The following is a 10,000-nucleotide window of genomic DNA, read 5'->3' as shown; positions in this document are numbered from 1 at the left end:
ATGCTAAATGCACTTTTTAAATGTGTTCTAACATATCCATGGGTCCACAGTGTGCCTAGAGACTGCCAAAATATTTTAAAAAATAACAATCTCTCCTGTTCTCACTCTCCCCCTTTCTGAAACCCCCACCCCTCCCCCCAATATACTCCAGTCAGAATTTTCCCCTTTTCTGACCTCACAAACTGGAACGCCTGAAGCTTCCACTGTGCAGCCCACACCCCTATTTCTTATTGGTCCACGGCCCTGACAGACAGAGGGCGAGGCGTATCTGGCTTCGCTTCCGGACAGGGGGCGGGGGCAGCTCAAAGATTGTATATTTACGAGGGGAGCTGCAGCTCTTTTTAAAAAATAGGCCATTGTGAGATTAGCTGAACATCAGCATAGTACAATAAATTATCTGAAAGTTTTTTTCAGCAAACAATTAAAGAAAAACGTATTAGGGACCACTAAGACCATATAATATGGTGTATAATAGTACCAAAAAGTGTATAATATGGGAGCTTTAAAGTGGTATAGATCTTCTCAGCAAAAAAGGAAGCCTTTTTCCCCCAAAGCCTTTTTCCTTTAAACAAACAAATCAGTTAATCAAAAAGAAATGAATGTAAGATTACCGGAAATGATATAATCCTGGTTGGGCCCCTATTTAAAACCCAGAACACTCACACACTAATGAAGCAGACTTCTGCTCATATTCGAATGACACGGTTCAAATCCTATGTAATGGCACTGAAAAAGCCTACCAGGTGTGTCCAACTCGCATCCCAGGTAAAAGCCTGACCCTGAGTTAAGTGTGTGTGGTTAACCTGCGCTAATTCCACCCCCATTAAAGGCTCAATTGGTACCGGGTCAAAAGTCTAAAGGTGCTATTTGGACACAAGCTGAAAAACGAAAGAAGGAAGGACAAAAGGAGAGAGAGAGAGAGAGAGAGAGAGAGAGAGAGAGAGAGAGAGAGAGAGGAAAATGGGAAGTGTGGATGAGGAGTGGGAGAAGCAGAAGAAGGAGGAGGAGAAGGGGGGAAAAGAGGGGGCAACCAAATTCCCCACAACCCCCATCATCTCCCCGTCTGAGTAACTTCCTGCCCACATTCCCACGCAAAGACAGGGAATATGAGAGAGATTACAAGTGTTGTTGCAAGAAATGAAGGCGCAATAACTCTGGGAAGGATGGGACCATGTGAGAAAAGACATCGAGGAGGAGGAGGAGGAGGAGAGGAAGAAGAAGGGAGCAGAGGGAGGGGCGGGAAGAAATGGGATGGAGGTGAAAGAGAATCATATCATAGCTTTTCTTTTAAGATAACTGAATTCATTTTAGTTGTCTTATCATTTGTATTACCATTATCTAAATTGTATTATAAATGTGTTACCTGTATTCAGTCAAATGTACTATTTTGTGTACAATATTGTTTATATATATATTTATTAATATTATAGGTATGTTGTTTAAAATCCTGAGAAATGGGAATGTTCTCATTGTTCTCATTTCTTATTACTCATAATATCTGTAATGCTTCGGCAATAGCCTTTTCTACAAAAGTCATACCAATAAAGCTATTTTGAATTTGAAGAGGAGAGAGGCGGAGACAAAGAGTAAGAAGATAGACGCAGAGCAGAGAGGGAGGAAATGTCATCCTTCAGTTTATATTAGAGGAACAACTTCTGGCTGGTGTGTGACAGCTACCAGCCGGCCTGAGACACACAGGGAGCTAGAGAGGAGGGGGAGGAAGACACATTGTAGGTGGATTAGCAGCAAAGAAACAGGGGCAAGATCTAACAGCAGAAGTGAGAATGCAAAGTAAAACAGGCTACACTGCTCTGGGATCAGCCCGAAAGCACTAAATCAAAATAGGTCTGTTCTTTTATTGGAAACTACAGTGTATTTGACAAGTTGTCTATGTCTGTGGAAAACAATTGCAGAAATGTTCTTAAACAGGGAAGAAAAAAGTGCAATGAATGATACCCTGTCTGGTTAGCCCTGTTTGGCACTGTGCTGTTCTTCTTCAAAACCAACTGAATCACTTAATCCCACCAAACACTTACAGCATGTGTCTATTTTCTGCAACCCGAAAGGCATGGAGGTATTCAAGACACATCCATAAGAAAGCCCCCGAAGTGGACATTGTTGCAGGAGAGGTTCAACTTTGACTATGAACATTTGGAGGACTCTCTGTCATCACTGGACTCCACTGTAGCTAATAAATAGAGCTGCGGTCACCACCAAAGGAACAAATCAACAAACGTTTTGCTCTATTACTTCAGCTAGACTTGTACATGCCAAATGATTGACAGCTCTCATTTTCTCAACCTCTCTATCAGCCCCTCTACTCCATCTGTCTCTAACTAAAACCTTTGGTTTCAATGGTAAAGTCCAATTTGGCTAGATGACAGAAGAGGGACTCACGCAGCTGGATTAGCAGGAGGCTGCTGCTAGCGTATGCTGCCTGGAACAGATGTGTGGACTTGGGACGTGGCTCTTGTGTAACCCCTTAGCCACTGGCATGCACTTTGCACTCAGCTCTTAGCCCTCAGCCACACTCCACCCAACCCAAGCCCAGAGGAAGTGTACTGGAAAACTGGTTCCCAAACTGGATACCGCAAGGCGTGAGAGAGATTATTGAATTGCTTCCAACAGGTTGAATCCCATGGTTTCACTGTTGAACAAAATAAAAGACTGCACGTTCTTGTCTACAATGATGGAATTTTTCAAGGCAGTTTAAAAATGAAACTCCTTTATCAAATGAGTTCATGCCGTTTTAAAACACGTCTATATTCTGAACCACATGAACAGTGTCGATCTGGTGGTGAAATATGTACTGTTTTAATGAAAGCGACCTCTTGGAAGAAATTCGGTCTTCTGACTGCATGCCGAGGGGTTTATCTCTCCTAAGTGCTACATCAAACAGCATCAAACATGTTACACTAAGACTTGGCGAGGCCTGTATGTTATGCTACCGAGTCCCGCTGTTGTTACTTTGAAATGTTTTTACTAAATTCGACCCGTGTGTACCCTGCATGATTTATGCCGGCAGAACGGAACACCCAAGGAATATCAGCAAATATAAATCACAAGAGTTGTTGCTGCGCCTCAGTTGGACAACTGGGAACGTTTTCAAGCAAGTATGTTTTACTGGTCATGTTGATGGCGACTTTATCTCAATGTTCAAAACGTGGAGAGACTGAAAGAGTCTGGAATGGAACGACAGAAAGAACAAAGGACAGTGAGTGAGTGAGAAACAGTCCATACTAATACATGGCGGGTTGGATCTCGCTCAATTCTCTGCGAAGCCGCTGTGTGTGTGTTTAACTTAAGACCAGTGCATAGGGGAAGGCTTTTACCATGTTCCCAATTGGTAAAATGCTGATTTTTAGGACAGAGGTGTGTGTGTGTGTGTGTGTGTGTGTGTGTGTGTGTGTGTGTGTGTGTGTGTGTGTGTGTGTGTGTGTGTGTGTGTGTGTGTGTGTGTGTGTGTGTGTGTGTGTGTGTGTGTGTGTGTCTATCTGTCAGCGACAGTTGGTTGTTATCACCACTGACTCAAGCCTTATGGGAAATTTTGGACGATGAAAACACACAGATACGCACACTGGTCAAACAGGAAGAATAATATTCTCAAGAAAAGAAGGGTGGATGCCGTTCCAAAGAAAAGATGACAGGAGACAGACAGAGACAAATGAAAGATATGACTAAGTGTGGAGTTATTTAAAGGTACATGTTAAACAAAGCGAGGCCTGAGCAGGAAGTGACACGAAACAGATGGATGAGTGAACGGACAAGAGAAGAGAGAGGGAGGATGGGAAGAGGAGGGATACCTGGGGGAAAGGTGGAAGGCCACATACGTATCCCGCTGGATATACAAAAGAGAGGAAGAAAGGGAGTGATCTAAACCAGATTAAAAGAGGAAAATGTCATAAAACAAGTGTGAAATCCAAATAAAGTCAGAGAGATAGGAATAGAGAGAGAGTAATGATAGATGATGGATGGAGCAAGAGAGAGAAGTGGCATGGTGTTTATGTGCTTCATCTTCTTCTTCCGTTTCCCATTACAAACCCGCCTCCTGACAGGCTTGTCCAATCACAGCTGGCTTGATACAGTGCAGATGTGACAGGACTTTATTTGATTTTAATTTAATAGCATTATTATTTCTAAAGTTACACTGAATTGCAGTGGTGGAAATGACTTGTAATATGCATTGTCTCATACCCTTACATTACCTCATCTAAACAATGGTTAGCGGTTTGCTCCATAACTGTAGTTACATATAGCGGGGGGGGGGGGGGGGGGGGGGGGGAATACAGAGCGTGTGAAAGTCAAATTATTCACAGGGCTGAGCTTTTATATGCATTTGGCTACTAAAGTGAGCGTGATCGCGCATAACGGTGAGATTCCTGAAATGCAGACGCCGTCAGCTGAAAAAACTAACTTCTATCACTGACATAAAAAAAAGTAATAAAAGCAAGCAGCAAAAAAAATAGAAACTGCCCAGGAGTTCAAATATTTTTGGGTCCCTCTATTCAGAGAAATGAGTTCCATCCAGAATACCCTTGTCATCTGTGCGAAAGCGTATTAAGTGTTCTCATTAAGAATAGCTGGATATCTGTGTTGCTGCCATGTCCTCTTTTTCTTTTTCAGCTCCGCTCAGAAATCTCCTGGGAGAAAAAGACACCACGCAGCCTGGAAGTTTCACTGTGGGATTACTGAAGTCACTCGCCATTCACTTTGAAATATGACTTCTGCAAAACCACACTGCAGTACACATCCATATATTCACATTGAGGGCTTATGTTCACCTAGGAACAATGCAGGGAACCTTCATTTGGGGCACGTTTCTACATTCTCTAAGCCAGAGTTAGGGATGCATCACCTCGCCGCAGAAACTCATACGCAGAAAAGCTGAAGAAACAAATGTACAGCACTGACCACAAGGTTTAACCAACTAGTGATCTTAAAAATCAACTCAGCAATGACTGCAACAAAAATACACACACATAAAGATGTTTTATAAATGAAATAGGATGATTACTGTCTGACCTTGGTTCTACATGTGTGAATATTTCTATATGATGGCCAGGGTTGCCTGGATGTTCTGAGGCATATTTTTTTTTAAAGAGCAGAGGCCAACAGCGAGCAGCATTCCCTCTACTGAAGTAAGAATAGCGACCACAATCCAATTTAGTCACGCCAACATTCACAGAGATTAAGAAAAAAAAGTGGTATGCAAGTCAGTCATGAAGGAATAGCCAAACATTGCGGCACGTCCAGGCAAATGAGCTGACCCTGGCACTGTTTTTATTAGGAGCATGTCCAGGGAGGGAGCTTGACGTCGCATTGACTCGGCTATTGTTTTAGTTTCACGATAAGATCTGACACGGCAGTATGAAAAGTAATGATATGCCTGACTGGAGCCGAGTGATCAAGCATATCACAGTCAGCTTAAGCTTAGGCCTATTACACGTACATTTCTACAGAGGTTCTGGGTCCTGCCTTATTAATCTATATGCAGTCTTAGTTTCCCCATAGGCCCTATAGTATACCACATGTGACGTGACATCTGAACAAACTCTACTTTCAAGTTGTGCCGTCTTCCTGAGAGTGTTTGCAGTCAGCAGTCAGCGTGTAGAGTGGTTTCATCATCACCGCAATGAAAAAGATTTAATGACTGCTCTGCCTCTCCGCTAAATAGTGTCACAGTAACACCCGCAGGCGACAAATGGGCCCATTATCTCAATATCACACACACACACACACACACACACACACACACACACAGTACATACACACACACCAGTGCGTATGTAGATAGAATTGAGTATTCAAAGGGTCTGTCCGTTATGTGATTGTGCGAACACATGCAAACACACGTGCAGACACACAGGATGACATGTTCTCTGGCCCAGATATTTATTTATACACACACACACACACACACACTTGAAGACACAACGCAGTGGTAATACTGGCTATCAACAGGTCATTCCACGAATGCCTTTTGGATAAATAGACGGCCAGGAATAAAACGAGGGACAGTGTGTGTGTAGGTGTGTGTGTGTGTGTGTGTGTGTGTGTGTGTGTAGGTGTGTGTGTGTGTAGGTGTGTGTGTGTGTAGGTGTGTGTGTGTGTGTGTGTGTGTGTGTGTGTGTGTGTGTGTGTGTGTGTGTGTGTGTGTGTGTGTGTGTGTGTGTGTGTGTGTGTGTGTGTGTGTGTGCGAGAGAGAGAGAGAGAGAGAGAGAGAGGGAGGAGGAAAACATAGAGAGATTTGTGGGGGGTTAATTCAATTGAGCAGAAATGTTATTCGATCCGAGATGGCTCACAAAATGTTCTGACCAGGCCAACATCACAGATACATACACATACTGTTTACAGTAGATGGACAGATGGATAGATAGACAGGATGCTAAAGAGGAAAATATTGGTGCATATGGGATGTGTTTATTTCTTAAGATGACTATCTACTAATTTGATAGTTAAATTCATATTCAAATACAAACATTTTTTTTTATACATCTGCACTACACAACCACAATAAAACTCTCAAAACCCCTCACATCCTGTTGACTCACAGCCCATTTGTCCTGGTTAATGATGTCAGCCAAATGGGAAAAAAAAGATAGAAATAAATAAAATATTACTCAACTAATGGCTTAAGCACAACCACCAAATATACGGAGGGGTGCGGGGCAGTTGTTGTTGGGAAGTACAAATGGATGAAATGAAAGAGATGAAGGTCTAAAAGCATGGAGACCACAAAGACATGGTATAGTAGAAGGAGGGACAGAGGAGAAGATGAGGCCAACAAGACAAATTGATAAAAAGCCATTTTGGCTGAACTAATGGACTGCATAAAACCACAATGTGAGACTCAACAACGGTTACGAAGGAAAGAAAGGCTGAAATAGCCGGAAGAAGGAGGGTTGGAACTTTGTTCAAGTAAACAAAAAGAAAGTGTAATATTGGCACTGGTGCATTAAAAATCCATTGTGGTGTTGTTTGGAGGGGCCAATTTGTTTTTCATCGTGGCTGCTTTTGTGAGTGCTTTTTCGTGAGATGGTCGATGCTGGTCCATTTTTGCCTACTTTGAAACCAACCAACCAACCAGTGTGTGTGCGTGTGTGTGCGTGTGTGTGCGTGTGCGTGTGTGCGCGTGTGTGTGTGTGTGCGTGCGTGCGCGTGTGTCTCACCAGGTTGGACCCTCCAGTCCAGTAGAGGAAGAATCCATCTGGGTCCACTTTCAGGGTGACCAGGGTGGGGTGTCCACTGTTGGGCTCCTAGACGACAAAGAAAGTAAACACTTTAGAATAACGAGCACACGCAATAAAAGGTGAACATGAGCTGTAATTTCATATCAAGTAGACAGCTAACTTAATGCTCCCTAAGGAATACATTTGGTTTATTTCAGCTTGGGTCTTATTTCCACAGTTTTAGACGACCCTGTCCAATCAAAAGTAATTTGATTGCTATATAGGATCTCTCATTGCAAAGGAAACCTATGCGAGTGACGATAAAATACGGTAGGTCAAACTGGACTGTGGACTTCCAACAGTGAGGGTTGATTGCACCAGTGTCCTGATGTAGTTGTTAGCATTCACATTCATTTATCTTCATTATGATCGTCTGAAAGTTCATTTTTCAGGACCGGTCTGACTACTTTTTAGTATTGTTGCCATGTTGCTACAATTAAGCTAATGTACTTTTGAAGATGCCGTTTAAGGTGTGATTAAAACGGTAATGATCTGTTGGATTTAAAGATTCATTGTATTAGCATGAAAGGGCCATGCCTTGTATTCAAGTAGAACGAAAGCACTGTCCACCTGAGTCACTGTACGCCCTGTTCTCCTATCATGTTGTATACACAGAGTTTCTGAGAAGTGATGTGAGGAAGTATTTTGTCATTTGAAACTGTGGATGGATTAATTGATGCTGTGCTGACTCTGCAAAATGCAGCTGCTTTACAGGTTTGTTAGCTATAGCTTGTCATTGGTTGTGCCTGCCCTGTGCTCAACAGCACTGTAGAATGAAAAAGGGAATGTAACTACAGTAACAGTAACTTAGTCCTACAGTGAAGTGGAGGACAGGGTTACTTTGTTTTGTTGTGGTTGAACCAGAACAAACTAAATTGGGGTTAGTTTGAAGTGATACTACAACATAAATATAGCCCAAGTTAGAAGAAAAAATATGAGACCCTGTTTGTATGAAAAGTCCATTTGAGCACATAAAGGAATAGTTCAAATGTTTGGAAGCAGGTCAACGGATAAACTTTACGACACTAAACGCTCCTGTTTGCCTGTAGGGACTTGTTTATTCGTCACGCATGTAGTGCTCTTTATTTTAACAAGTTATGTCATTTTAGAATTAAATACATAAATGACCGTCACAGGCACTTCCTGTTTTCCTTACAGTATGTATTTCGTTTTTAAAATGACATAGAATAACATTCGAAATATAGAGCGCAACATACGGTGGTAAATAAACAAGTCCCAACAAGCAAACGGGTAACGTTTAGCGATGTTGTAAAGTTTATCTTTTGACCTGCTCCCCATGACTACCAGTGTTTTGAGCTAAGCCAACCTGGACCAGTGACCTTTGCCCAGTTCTATATAAAAAAATGCATGCACAGTTCCAGAACTATTTCCGTCACCTTTTTTGAACTATTCCTTTAAACAATGTGTGTGATTCGAAAAACTAATAATTACACACCTAAATTTAAAATTAAATTAAGTCTGCTTAATTAACTAACTAAGTTAAAACCCTAACTGTTAATAAATGCTAACTAAATGTTTAAAAAACATAGACTAAGCATCAACTAAATGTTAAGCTTAGTTTATGCTTCACTCAGCATTAGATAACTAAGCATTAACACTTACCTAATGCTTAATAGCATTAACTTAACATTTACTAACAGTTAATCAATGTACCCTTATTTTAAAGTGTTACCGATTTTTTATAGCATATTTGCCTGAACCTGCACACTTGATGCTTGGCCATTATTGAATTGTAAACAGACAAACAAAAAGACAGACAGCGATATTGTGCGTTTGTTTGATTGTGTCATGCAACAGCTGTTTTCGATGCTGAAAAACCCACAGAGTTTAGCCGGCATGAGGATCTCATTCATGCGCAGCATAATGATGGCACAGGAGGCTGCAGCAACATGTCATTAGCATCATCATTACGGGCTCGTACGCAAGATACCGTGAATGCTGACACACACACACACACACACACACACACACACACACACACACACACACACACACACACACACACACACACACACACACACACACACACACACACACACACACACACACACACACACACACACACACACACACACACACACACACACACACACACACACACACACACACACACACACACACACACACACACACACACACAGGTTCCGTAATTACAGTGGTCATACCCTGCTCCAACAGACCAACATATCTTCCAGACATCCTGGGAAAACAACAATAATGATGGTCCAGATTGTTTGTTTTGACAGATGACTCATGGACACATGACATCACGAGCATCAATGTCAGCATCATCATCATCACCATCAGATGGGAAGACAGAGAAAGTCCTTCCCGGCAACCGACACAGAACTTTCCCATTGACGTCAAACAAGAGGAAATACAGCAAGTTCACACAAATTCAGCACACAAACAAATAACCACTGGTCACATACAAACGGTACAAATAAGAGTTCTACCGTTTGTTTCGAACAAAGCTGATATATAAATGGTCACAGTTTCAACACAAACATAAATGTACACACACTGACTGTGCAGTGGGTAATTTTAATATTCATCCGAAACTGAATGAATTCAAAGCACAATTTAGCATAAATTGATCCAATTAAAATGTCTCAATGATGTCAATAGAGTGGGATAATGAACCAAAGATGAGCAAAGTACACAATGTTACCCATTATTACTAAAAATCAATCCATAAAGGATTATTTATCTTGTGTGTATACTCACATAATTCATGCTTGCCTTTAGAA

At 41.7% G+C, this 10,000-nt stretch overlaps 1 protein-coding gene across 1 annotated transcript in view; it reads right to left on the bottom strand.

The window, feature by feature from the left end:
- Positions 1-10,000, bottom strand: part of plcb3 (phospholipase C, beta 3 (phosphatidylinositol-specific)) — a 41,452-nt gene that overhangs the window by 28,042 nt on the left and 3,410 nt on the right. The window contains exon 2 of the mRNA XM_080052069.1: positions 7,170-7,256. Within this exon, the coding sequence (XP_079908195.1) occupies positions 7,170-7,256 (87 nt within the window). The remainder of the gene's footprint in view (positions 1-7,169; positions 7,257-10,000) is intronic.

This window comes from Ammodytes marinus (genome assembly GCF_949987685.1).
Source record: "Ammodytes marinus genome assembly, chromosome: 23".
NCBI classification, from domain to species: domain Eukaryota; kingdom Metazoa; phylum Chordata; class Actinopteri; order Uranoscopiformes; family Ammodytidae; genus Ammodytes; species Ammodytes marinus.
This window is presented reverse-complemented; position numbering and strand designations above follow the sequence as displayed.